The sequence below is a fragment of the Halichoerus grypus genome, chromosome 5, assembly GCF_964656455.1.
Source record: "Halichoerus grypus chromosome 5, mHalGry1.hap1.1, whole genome shotgun sequence".
Classification (NCBI taxonomy): Eukaryota; Metazoa; Chordata; class Mammalia; order Carnivora; family Phocidae; genus Halichoerus; species Halichoerus grypus.
Window position 1 is genome coordinate 111,935,537 of NC_135716.1, and position 14,084 is coordinate 111,949,620.

Sequence of the window (14,084 nt, forward strand, 5' to 3'; positions counted from 1 at the left end):
AGAATTATAAGAGAATATTATGAAAAATCATATGTCAACAAATTGGACAACCTAGAAGAAATGCATAAATTCCTAGAAAAATATAACCACCCAAAACTGAATCAGGAGAAATAGAAATTTGAACAGGCCAATTACCAGCAATGAAATTAAATCAGTAATCAAAAAAACTCCCAACAAAGTCCAGGACTAGACGGCTTCACAGGTAAATTCCAACAAACATTTAAAGAAGAGTTAATACCTATTCTTCTCGGGCACCTGGGTGCCTCAGTCCGTTAAGTGTCTGCCTTCGGCTCAGGTCCTGATCCCAGGGTCCTGGGATCGAGCCCTACATCGGGCTCCCTGCTGAGCGGGGAGCCTGCTTCCCCCTCTCCTGCTCACCCTGCTTGTGCTCGCTCCCTCCCTCTCTCTCTGTGTCAAATAAATAAATAAAATCTTAAAAAAAAAAAAACCTATTCTTCTCAAACTATTCCAAAAAATAAGAGAGGAAGGACAGCTTCCAAATTCATTCCATGAGGCCAGCATTACCCTGATACCAATACCAAATAAAGACACCTAAAAAAAAGAAAACTACAGGTCAATATGTCTGATGAATATAGATGCAAAAATCCTTAACAAAGTATTAGCAAATCAAATCCAACAATGCATTAAAAAATCATTCACCATGATCAAGTGGGATTTATTTCCAGGACGCAAGGGTGATTCAATATCCACAACTCAATCAATGTGATACATCACATCAACAAGAGAAAGGATAAAAACCGTATGATCATCTCAATAGATGCAGAAAAAGCATTTGACAAAGTACAATATCCATTCACGACAAAAACGCTCAACAAAGTAGATTTAGAGGGAACACACCTCAACATAACAAAGGCCATATATGAAAAACCCAGAGCTAATATCATCGTCAATGGGGAAAAACTGAGAGCTTTCCCCTAAGATCAGGAACAAGACAAGGATGGCTACTCTCACCACTTTTATTCAACATAGTATTGGGAGTCTTAGCCACAGTAATCACACAGAAAGAAGAAATAAAGGGCTTCCAAACTGGTAAAGAAGTAAAACTTTCACTATTTGCAGATGACATGATTGTACATAACAAAAATTCTAAAGATTCCACCAAAAAACTATGAGAACTGATAAATCAATTCAGTAAAGTTGCAGGATTCAAAATCAATGTACAGAAATCCACTGCATTTCTATACACTAAAAAAGAAGCAGCACAAAGAGAAATTAAGAAAACAATCACATTTACAATTACACCAAAAATAATAAGATACCTAGGAATAAAACTAACCAAGGAGGTGAAAGACCTGTACTCTGAGAACTATAAAACATTGATGAAAGAAACTGAAGATGACACAATGAAATGGAAATATATTCCATGCTCATGGGCTGGAAGAACAAATATTGTTAAAATGTCTATACTACCAGGGGCGCCTAGGTGGCTCAGTCAGTTAAGCATCCAACTCTTCATTTTGGCTCAGGTCATGATCTCAGGGTTGGGAGAGCGAGCCCAGAATCAGGGTCCACACTCAGCACAGAGTCTGCCTGGAATTCTTTCCCTCTTCCTCTCCCTCCCTCTTTGCCCCTTCCTCCGCTCATGCTATCTCTCTCTTAAATAAATAAATAAATAGATCTTTTTTTTTTTATGTCTATAATACCCAAAGCAATCTACACATGTAATGCAATCCGTATCAAAATACCAATAGCATTTTTCACAGAAACAGAACAAACAACCTTAAAATTTGTATGGAACCACAAAAGACCCTGAATAGCCAAAACAATCTTGAAAAAGAAACAAAGCTGGAGGTATCACAATCCCAGATTTCAAGATATACTACAAAGCTACAGTAATCAAAACAGTATGGCACTGGCATAAAAATATAGACAATGATCAGTGAAACAGGATAGAGAACCCAGAAATAAACCCATGATTATGGGGCACCTGGGTGGCTTAGTCGTTAAGCATCTGCCTTCGGCTCAGATCGTGATCCCAGGGTCCTGGGATTGAGCCCCGCATTGGGCTCCCTGCCCCGCGGGAAGCCTGCTTCTCCTCTCCCATTCCCCCTGCCTGTGTTCCCTCTCTCGCTGTGTCTCTCTCTGTCAAATAAATAAATAAAATCTTTAAAGAAAAAAAAAAAAAACACCCATGATTATATGGTAAACCAATCTTCGATAAAGGAGGCAAAATATGCAATGGGGAAAAGTCTCTTCAACAAATGGTGTTGGGAAAACTACAATACAAGCAAAATAATGAAACTGAACCACCTTCTCACACCATACATAAAAATAAACTTGACATGAATTAAGGACTTAAATGAGAGGCCTGAAACCATTAAAATCCTTGAAAAGAGCACAGGCAGTAATACCTTTGACATCAACCATACCAACATTTTTCTAGATAGGTCTCCTGAGGCAAGGGAAATAAAAGCAAAAATAAACTACTGGGACTATATCAAAATAAAAAGCTTCTGCACAGCCAAGGAAACAGTCAATGGAACTAAAAGACAATCCAGTGAATGGGAGAAGATATTTGCAAATGACATATCCAATAAAGGGTCAGTATCCCAAATATATAAAGAACTTACACAATTCCACACCAAACAACAACAACAACAACAACAAACCACCCAAATAATCCCATTTAAAAATGGGGAGAGGACCTGAGTAGAAATTTTTCCAAATAAGACAGACAGATGGCAACAGAAACATAAAAAGATGTTCAACAGCCCTCATCATCAGGGAAATGCAAATCAAAACCTCAATGAGATATCACCCCACACCTCTCAAAATGGCTAGAATCAAAAAAGACAAGAAACAAGCGTTGGCAAGGAGGTAGAGAAAAAGAACCCTCATACAATGTTGGTAGGAATGCAAACTGGTGCAGCCACTGTGGAAAACAGTATGGAGGTTCCTCAAAAAGTTAAAAATAGAATTACTAAATGATCCAGTAATTCCACTACTGGGTATTTATCCAAAGAATACAAAAACACTAATTGGGAAAGATTATACGTACCACTATGTTGACTGCAGCATTATTTACAATAACCAAATTATGGAAGCAACCCAAGTGTCCATCAATAGATGAATGGATAAAGGTCTAGTATATATACACAATGAAATATTACTGAGCCATAAACATGAATGGATCAAGAGGATATAATGTTAACGGAAATAATCAGTTAGAGAAAGACAAATACCATTTGATTTCACTCATATGTGGGATTTAAGAAACAAAACAAATGAACAAAGAAGAAAAGAGACAAATCAAAAAGCAGACTCTTAACTATAGAGAACAAACAGATGGTTACCAGAGGGGAGGTGGGTGGGGAAGATGGGTGAAATAGATGAAGGGGATTAAGAGTACACTTATCATGATGAGCACTGAGTATTGTATAGAATTGCTGCATCACTATATTGTACACCTGAAACTAATATAATACTGTATATCAACTATACTAGAATTAAAAATAAAAATTAATTAACGTATTTTTTAAAAAGTGAAATGAGGAGGACTGACTTAAGGGTCTATAGATGACTGGCTAGTGGTATAGACTGGAAAGATGAGATTCAAAGACAGTTTAGGAAGATGGGAGGAAGAAAGATCTAAAGGCAGCAATTGGTTTTCAAATGTTTTAAAATGCACCTGGCAATTGGTTTTATTCAGGTATGCTGAGCCAAATGATTAGGAAATGACTGCCATTGAAAAGATAGTTTGTAATTTGCAGTACCCAAGCAGAGAGAGGCACACCACACCAGTAATGGCCACATGGGGAAGCAATAGGGTTGGTCTGGAAGCAGGAGGTAGAGCAAAGCACAGGCAGAAGACTTTATTATGTTTTCTGTGAAAAGGAATGAGTGGGGCAAGGTAAACAACCGAAGAAGCTTAATATTAGATAGTTTTAATAATTGGGGCTGGAGGTGAGGTGGGGAGGGGTGGGGCATGCTCTGGGCTATGAGGATGATCTTTAGTTGCCTGGTGTTTGGCCCTGGGAAGATTAGGGCAGAGGAATATTGCCTTGTGGAGAATAAGAACCAGATTGAGGAGGTGGGGGTGTTGGAATGGATTTAGGATGACCTGACCCTAGGAGGAGTAATCTCTGCCCAGTCAGTGAGGCCCCAGATGCCAGAGCATCAATAATACAGAAAATAAGAAAATATAGTTAAATACAGTGAATACAACAAGACACCTATCCCACCCACTTCGAGCCCTGCTAGTATAAGAAATGTGAGAGAAAATACCCATTACCTGAAAAAGCTGCAGGGGAAACAGAATCTTTTGTTCTGTGCTGCTCTATGTGTTTATACCTTCCTGACAAGTTATCTTAGCATCCCCCAGTTAATTGATGTTAAGTTGCAAATTCAAAGGTCATTCCTCTTTAAAAAAAAAAAAAAAAGACTATGGAATAAACCATTGAGTGAAAAGAAAAAAAGGTCTTTCCTCTTTTCTTTCCTCACACACACGCACACACACATACACACTCTGACACCTACAACGGGGTAGGTCTTCTTGGAAAATTGAAGATTTTTATACTAAGTTGAATTTTTGAATTTTAATCACGAGGTCATGAAGCAACAACTATTTTCCATTGCCAATCATGTGAATCATGTATGATGCTGTTGTATATAAAACAATTTTTCACAGACTGTATTTCCCACTCTAACTCAAGTGCATAATACCAAAGGACTCTACAGTAAGTAGCAATATAACAATATTTCAAAAATTTTATTGGTTATCTAAAGAGAAAGGATGTGCAATAAAGCCACTAATAAGAACCGAATTTCATAAGTAAAATTTAAAAAATTTTTTCAGAAGTTTCATTGAAAAAATTAATCTCAATATTTTATATTATAATCCTCTCCTTATACTTTATATTAATATAGATGAAATTTCAATGCACTCTGCTAAAAAAAAAAGGGGGCACATCACAAGCACTTTCTCTGTGCAGGACACTATACGAGATACCATTGAGGATGTTCACATCAATGAAATGATCTAATTTCAAGGAGCTTATATAACCACAGACATACATGACTAACCTAATACAAAACAAAATATGATTAAGTGCTTAAAATAGAGGCCTGTGAAGTGCTCTGAAGCACAAAGCCATCTACTCCAACCTCCTTGTTCTAAATATGAGAAAACTGAGGCTTAAAGAAATCATAAAACAAGATAATGCACAGCTGGAAGGCAGATCTCTGCCTTGTTGCCAAGTCCAGTGCCTCCTCCACTCTACCATGCTGTCTCTTAATCTTTTTTTTCTATTACTTTTAATGACAATAAATAAAGGAAAACACTGATATAGTTTCTTCCTTTATCTGATATATGAAAATTTGACATATCCTATGCATCTTCATCTAAACATACACTCAAGGGGAGCCTGGCTGGCTCAGTCAGTAGAGCATGCAATTCTTGATCTCGGTCAGGGTTCTTAGTTTGAGCCCCACACTGGGTGTAGACATTACTTAAAAATAAAATAGTTTTAAAAAAGAAGAAAATAAAATAAAAATAAACATACACTCAAGAAATATATCATTTCATAGAGCCTACGACAGGCCTACTACTATAAATAACACTTATGAAAATGTATTCAGTGCTTACTGTATGCCAAACCACTGTGCTAAGTGCTTTATAAGCATCTAATTTAACCCATACAATAACACTTTGAGATAGGTATTGTTATTATGTCCGTTTTTCAGATGGACATAACAGTAAGTGATTAGTCAACGTTCACACAGTTAGAAGTGGTAGGCCTGGCTTGACTACAGAGCCTGGTCCTTAGAACAATGCCAATATACCACCAACTAGGAAAAAAAAAAAAAAGTATACATTTTAAAATTGATAGTCGGAACTCAATGATGAGCCTATGATCTATACTGGGAAATGATAATGATTTTTTAAATTGCACTTAAAGTATCTGTTTAAATTATGTCATATTATTCTTACACACAGGGTAAGTCAAGGTTAGACAATTTTCCATTTATGCATATAGGAGTTTCATATAAGAAATTCTGAAATAATAAAGAATTCAGATCATAGCATGTCAGAGCATAAAAAGAAGAAAAATAAACCAAATCACACAAATATACTTAAAATTTAATTACCCAAAAATAATTTTCAACACTAAAGTCAGTATGATTTGGATTACAGGCAAAATGTATGTCAGCAAATAACTAAAAGACTAGCACCAAAAAACACTTAGGATCCAGATTATAAAAACACAAAAATCCAACTTTGAAAAAGCCAGTATTGGCTTTAAAACTTAGTTCCACATTTACTTGTCATCATTCAGCACTCAAATCAAGAGCCACCAACCAGTACATACCTAGCCCTTTACACAGGACCTTGCCCATTACAGGGCACAAATAGACACCTGCTGAGTAAGTGTATGTGATGGGTGGTATGAGAGAAAGTCACTAAAATATCATTTAGAACAATACCGACTTTCATGTATTGGAAAAAGGGAAGAAATTATGGTAGGGCAGGATTTAAAAAACTGAAATGAAATACAAATAAACACTTTAAGATTTACAAACATAAAAAACTTAGTGAATTTCTATGGTGCTTATTAGGTGCCAGACATTTCACACCTGACGAAATTCCAGGCACAGAAGGATTAAGTTTGAGGCACACAGCTACGAAATGGCAGAGCAGAGAATTTGAACTCAGGCATTCTAGCCTTAGAGTCCATGTCATTTAAATGTCATAAGTCTAAAAGAGATATAATTTTGAGAAACTACATTAGAAAATACTTCCCTTCTGGATACATTTAGCAAAAATGAGTGTCAAATCATTACGCATATGTGCAGATAATAGTAAAGCATTAAAATAAAATTCTATTCAATTAGAATGGGGATTAATTTAAACTAATTTTTCCCATTACTTAGGTGGTAAAAATTCATGAATTCACAAGTTCAATGGATGTTCTATTTTCAAAAATTTTGACCATATGCAAGCCATAAGAATAAAAAGTTATGATCTCATATTTTTACAAACATAATTTATTTAAAGTTTTGCATACCAATAATAAGGAAGTCAGGAAGTCAGTATATACCAACAGTTCTTGCATACCAATGATTTTTGCATACCAACAATACAGAAGTCAGTATATAGCAATGGTTCTCAACAGGGGCTAATTCTACCCCCAAGAGGACATTTGGCAACATCTGGCAGACATTCTGACTGTCACAACTTGGGAATTGGGGGGGGGGGGGGACTCAGGAAGAATGCTACTGTCATCTAGGGGCTAGAGGACAGGGATGCTGCTAAGCATCCTACAATGCACAGCACAGCACACACACCACAACAAAGAATTATCTAACCCAAAATGTCAATAGTGCCACTGTCAAAAAACCATGGCATAGAGTAAGTCATTCAAATTACTAGAGAACACACCATTTCTCCTCTTTCAGGCTCAATCTCAAATTACTACTTAGTCTTTCCCAATACTAAGCCCCTAACACTCTGATACTCACACTTAGCCTCTACTCATACTATTACTAAGATAATTTGGAATTTAAATGAATGGATTTTTTTTAGGTTATAAAACAGATATGAAAATACAAGAAATAAAAACATACACACATTTGTGTTGAAAAGGTAAACAGTTGTATATTAGACTTAAATGTAAGAGAAAAAAGATAAAGCACTTACTGTAAAAATTTTCTAAATTCTGAAGCTTCAAAGTTCTCCACAACAATAGACTCAAGATTTGTTAAATTATCAGATGTCTGTCCAATAGTATGAAAAGAGAAGTCAGGAACCCTTGCTAAAAGGACTGCTTTGTGTGCTTTGAACAAAGTACTACCTACACAGAAAGTAACATCTGTATGGATTTCTTCCCTTAGGAGCCTGTAATGAATAAAAAGGAACCATAGTTTAATTAGTGATACTCAGAAATATATAATATACCTATTTTTATAAAATAATTTTTCAAAATAGCATGCACTAAAAATACAGAGGTAAGTAACAAAAGTAAAATAGGTTAATATGAAAATGAGTTTGTTCTCAGTTCATTCCAAAGAACACTGTTTAATACTTGCTTAGAATCTAATTTTCTAAAATTCATAGTGAAAAAAAAGGTAATTACACTAAAAAGAGTAAGACTATTTTTCCAAAAAATATCTTTTAATTTCTTCTGGTAATAATAAAACTTATCTTCTGCTATTTATGTTGATTTTCCTTTAAAATGTATCTACTTAAGATTTATTTCAGAAAAAGAACACAAAGTAATATGGTCACTGACTGTTGAAAAGAATATATTTTTTAAAATCTTACTAAAAGAAGCAAAAGAAGTAAAATGTCAACAACACAAGCAAGCTGAGTATAACAATAGACAATACAGATTAGAAACTGGTACATTTTGTTCTGACTATTGTTAAATACCAAGTCTGAAATGCAGGCTTGGCCGTCAAGAATGTGACATTTTAAGCCCTTTTCCAGTTTTTTCCTCACACAAATAGAACAAACTATACTCTAATCTATTATTAAAACGATGGGCTCATGGGATAACACATTCAAATCCCTTTACTAATGCACATGGTTATGGTAAAGCCCACTGATTACGGATAAAGTGAAGGAAGAACAGAGATCAGCATCATAATACAAACTGTCATAATCTTTTGTCCCTGTGGTAACTATATATTTCTACTCTCTAAATACTAAATAATACTTCATATCACTACATCATTGTCTTCGGCAAGGTATGTATTCTCAGAGGATTTCCTTATCACAGGATATAACTGGCAATCACACCAGTACACTATAGGAAATACAACTAATGGATAAAGATATCCATTACAGTGAAAGCGTAGAATGTTGCCACTGACACTCTCACGCCCCCAAGATCAAGTTAATGGCTCCTTCCTCTGATCCCAACACACTTGAGGCATACCTCTATAAAGAGCTTCTGTCATTGCATCATCATTTTTTTGAGTCTTTCTCCCTACTAGACAATAAATTCCCAAAGGCAAAAACAGTATATTCAGTATACAGAGCTCAATATCTGCTTGTTGAATTTTGTTGTATTTTACACTAAACAAATGCTTCAGAGCACAAAACTTTCAGAACCTTGGAAACAATCAGCAAACAGAAGCATTTTAGTCAATATTTTAATCGATAAATTATTTTCATAAGTGGTTTTTAAAGTTATGCAAAAATGTACTGGTCTCTCAAACATTAATAAAAACTCAAATTGCACAAATACTCAATTTATTCCTTCCTCCCACCCACCTTTGCTCCATCCTCCACTCTTCCCCAAGTGAATAAGGAAGCAATGCAGCTGGTAGCCATACAACCATCACTAGGGAATCTGCCTTGTTCTTAAGATACGCTCATGAGTATTTGTTAAATAAAAAAATTTAATGTGTTTAAAAATTGTCAATATGAAAATATAGTGCTTTTTATTTTATAAAACTACTTATATCAGTTACAAGTATATCTTGTATGTTACAAGTAACAGAATTATCTGACTCAGACTGACTTAAATATTAAAGGGGGTTTACTGGCTCATCAAATAGTAAAGTCTAGAGGAAGGACAGGTTGGAGCAAAGGCTCAACCATGTCTAGGTTCAGCTTTCTTCCATCTCATTTCTCTGCCAACTACTGCATTAAGCTATCTAATGCATTTTGGACTGCTGACGATCACTAAAAATGTATTAAGCATGTACTATGTACCAAGCACTGGGTACAGATAGATGACTAAAACATATGTGCACTCAAGGATTTTACTGAATAGTAGGGAAGACCGGCCTGAAAATTAGAGTGTGATATATTCAATAACACAAATAAATTTTTTTCAGAGATAGGCATAAAAGACCTTACAGAGGATAAGAAAACCAAATGAGATTTCAAAGATCAAATAAGAGTTGGTCAGGGGGGGCGCCTGGGTGGCTCAGTTGGTTAAGCGACCGCCTTTGGCTCAGGTCATGATCCTGGAGTCCCGGGATCGAGTCCCACATCAGGCTCCCTGCTCAGCAGGGAGTCTGCTTCTCTCTCTGACCCTCCCCCTTCTCATGTGCTCTCTCTCTCTCTCATTCTCTCTCTTTCAAATAAATAAATAAAATCTTTAAAAACAAACAAAAAAAGAGTTGGTCAGGGAAGCAAGGCAAGGTCATAGTTAGTTCCTGGATCCACGTTCCTTGCTAAGGTATGTGTGAGTATGGAGCTACAAACTGGTCAGCAGAGAGTACTGGGGGGCTAAGAAGTGACAGATGAAGCTGCTGGGATAAAGACAAATAAGAGGCAAAGAGTTTAACTCCATCTTACAGTTGAAGGCGAATCACCAAATGGACAAATTCATTTTTCAAAATATCACCTATTAGTTGTGTAGACGAGAAATTAGGGGGGAATGAAAATGAAGATGAGAAAATTACTGCACAGTGCAGATGAATGATGTAAAGGCTCGAGCCAGGAGAGATCAATGGTGATAGAGACTAGGGAATGGAATTAAAATATACTTTGGTAATAAAATCGGCAGGAGTTGGTGACTGGATGTAGAAGGTGAATGGAAGGGAATAACCTCTCTTTTTTGGCTTGGACAACTGGGTGCTAATGATACCACCAACTTTTACTGTATATCTGCTATTCCAACCTTCATTCTCAACTCCAGACATATTTCCAATGGTCTCTTGCATCTGACTTCCTCAACATTCACCATGCTCCTCCCTTTCAAATGCCCTAAGACTTGGCCCCATCTTCTGTGTTTCCATTTCTCTGTACCTCCACATGTAATTGGTCACTGAGTCCATCAATTGCACATGTGAATCCCTTTCACTTTTTCCATCACCACTGCCATTATGTATCCCTTGACTATCATACAATATCTCCTAGCTGGTTTCCTTGTTTCTAATTTTTCTTCCCTCAACTCAAGATCTAAATATGTTAATCTTTTATTTAAAAAACACCAACAGCTCTCCACTGCCTCCACAATACATTCCAAACTCTTCACTGAAAAAGAAGGCCTCCATGATCTAGTCTTAGTTTACCCATTCACCCTCATCTGCTGTCACTTTGGTTGCAGGCCATACCCACAATCCCCTCCCAAAAAGCTACCAAATTCATTTATGGCTCGTCTTTGTAGCACATGACCCTGATGCTCTTAACCACATCTGAATGAACAATGGAATGAGCCAAGGTTAGCCATCAGCCAATGTGGTATTTAAACAAGTAAACTCTAGCAGAGATGTTCTATAATAAACAGAAACCGACTAATGACACTGTAAGAGAGTTTCAAAGCAAATCTAAGAGTAAGAAAAAGAAATGGGTAAGGATAGAAGCAAAGATGAAGGAAATAAATTACTGGAAGATCAGTTTGTAGAACTACTGCAGAGAAAACAGACTGACTGGGCTCATATTCTGTTTGTGTGACCTTGGGAAAGTCATTTTAACGTTTTTGGAGTCAGAATGTCAAGGTTTTTATTAGGACTCTACCACTTCATGCCTAATGCTCAGTTTCCTTATCTGTTAAATGGGAATAATACCAAGACTTACTTCACAGGGTAGTCAACCCCGCATCTAGCTAATAGAATAGCAATAAGTTTAGGGATTTTTATTACAATTGTCCTGAATAATGGTCTACTTCTCAATGAGGTCTTACTGTATAATTGCTGTCATATTCCAATCAACTTTCCAATTCTACATCAGATCTGGCTTTTTGACTACTGAAATAGTTTCCTATTTTACTTCTCCATATACCCTATTATCTCCGGTCACCCAGAGGTTTCTCTGTTCCTTGCTGTTTAAGAATCTAATACAACTTGCTTTCCCAAAATAAATTAAACTCTTTCAAATCTCTGTGCCTTTGTGAAAGCCATTCCCTTTGTTTAGATATCCTCTGACTTCTCCCTTCCTAATCTTTACCTAATCAACTATGAATCAATCCTCAAGAGATCACTCAAACGTCACCCTAAAAAGCCTTCCCCAAACTCACCCCAGTCCCCATAACTTTTGTTTGACTATTATCTCTCTTACCAGAGTGTAAGCACAACACCAAAGCTATGTCTTATTAATCTTTGATTCTTCAGGACCTAGTACAAATCTAGGTACATGGTGGGTGCTAGATACTTCATTAATATTTGCAAAATAAATCCATTATATTGCTGTGTTTGAAAAAGATTAATTTGGCACAGCAATTAGGGTGCTGGGTGCACATACGAAGTTTTCTTGTTAAAAAAAAACTGCCACTTTTTTTTTTTTTTTTGCTTATAATAGGAACTTGGAAGTTCAGGATCCTATCCTTAATTACTGCTCAGATGAGGATACAAAGTTCACCTACTATGCCTTAATTTCATTTTCTTTATATAAATCAGACATGTTATCTTCCTTAAATTCCTGACACCTTAAGACTTACAATACAGCCAGAAGAATAAAGTCACTGAAAAGGAGTGCCTCATCCTTACAGATTCAGCCTAGAAACAGAACAACTTCAGTTTTATTTTTCCATCTTTTACATTAATCCCCAACTGGTGGAGACAAAGCAGCATCTCTGGCAGATAAGCCCAAATTAAAGGGACATTTTTTTAATTTATAGAAAGCACAGTTTAGAGCCGCTGAAGCCTAAGTGTAAGGGATAGAAAGCACTTTAAAAAAAAAAAATGTAGAATGCTGCACAGCTATTGGTTATTAGTGGTAATTATGTTTACTCTAATTCAGTAGTTCTTAAAGTGTGACCCAGGCAGCCAGCATCAGCATCACCATCACCTGGGACCTTGTTAGAAATGCAAAAGCTCTCTTCCTAACCAACTGAATGAGCACTATGATCTGGGACCCAGTAAATCTAAGTTTTAACAAGCCCTCCAGGTGATTCTGATGCACACTAAAGCTCACGAAATCAGTTTTGGTGGAAATGGCAATTGGCTAGGGAATATTTCTAAGCTTCATTTTCTTTATAAACTGAGATGTCATTAACTGGATTCACCATAGCCTGAGTTAAGCTTCAGGACAACCCTCCATTTGCTTGCGTCCTCATGGGAGCTGGGAGTAGCTGGGAGCTGTAGAGTGTTCTAGGTGGAGAGGGGAAACCAGTTTGCAATCAGGAAATATTTCTATGTAAGCATTTCAGGTAAATTCTTTAAAGAAAGTTCAGAATTAAGAGACCTCCAAGACTCCACTAATTTGTTCTTTTTTTCCTTAATCTAAATAAATATTCATTTTTATACCTAATTTTATCATTTTTCTCAAACTAAGCGTATTTTTTTAAAGTGTACGCGTCAGGACCATGAAACCTGGATCCATCCCGACCTTAGCGATACGTCTTTCAAGAACTAAGCCTATTCGTCTTATTGTCGTAAACTGGTGCTGCACATAACTATGATACTAATTTTGCTTTCCTTTTTTAATCTGGTACGTGCTCTCTGAGGTGCTCGGGATTGGTTTTTTAGGGCGAGGGAACTGCTCTGTAGTGAGGAGACTGGTGCACGTCCCACAAAAGCCTGAGGCGAGGACCACGAGGAGGGGAGGGATGGAGTGGCCGAGAAAGAGCCACAGCTTCTGGGGCGGAGGCGGATGCCTTAAGAACTGAAGCAGCCAGAGTTCCCGCCTCCTCCTACCTGAGCAGATCCTGGCTGAGCTGCTCCGATACCACCGCCTTCAGCCGGCGCCGCTCACAGGGCCCCTTCCTTTGCAACCCCTTAGTGCAAACTCCAGGGGACCCCAGAGGTACCACGGGCGCCGCGCCACCCTCCCCACAGCCGGCCATGTCCCACAAAGGTACCGCGGCACCCCGCAGGCCCAGTTCAGGATCTCAACCTCCGGCTGCGGAAGAAGGGGGCGTTTCCGACCCAACGCTCCGCTCCTACCCGAATCCGCCCCTCAGGGAAAGGTTGACGCCTCTCCAGTTTGCACACGGTCCCTTATAGCCGCGGGACCGCTCTCCCGGGCAATCTGGGAGGCGCGCCGACACGTGACCCAGGAAGGGTGTGCGCAGGCGTAGTAGCTCTGTTTACTTCGGCCGGCGGGCACCCCGTCCCCGTTGCCCAGGGAACAAACCATCTCCAGGGAAGTGACCAATCTCTCTGGGTTATTTTTCCTCGATGTCTTTGCGTTGCGGGTGGTGCGTTATAACCACTCATTTTAGTTGATG

General features: G+C 37.7%; 1 protein-coding gene across 4 annotated transcripts in view; it reads right to left on the bottom strand.

Annotated features, from left to right (window-relative positions):
* The window catches only part of BTBD8 (BTB domain containing 8), a 102,221-nt gene extending 88,345 nt beyond the window's left edge, over positions 1–13,876 (bottom strand). For 2 of the 4 annotated variants that reach the window (XM_078072762.1, XM_078072761.1), the window contains exons 1-2: positions 13,552–13,876; positions 7,658–7,855 (exon numbers count right to left, since the gene is read on the bottom strand). In XM_078072762.1, the coding sequence (XP_077928888.1) occupies positions 7,658–7,855; positions 13,552–13,700 (347 nt within the window). In that variant the 5' untranslated portion in view covers positions 13,701–13,876. The remainder of the gene's footprint in view (positions 1–7,657; positions 7,856–13,551) is intronic. The other 2 variants (XM_078072763.1, XM_078072764.1) reach the window with 2 other exon arrangements.
* Between the last annotated feature and the right edge of the window lie 208 nt (positions 13,877–14,084).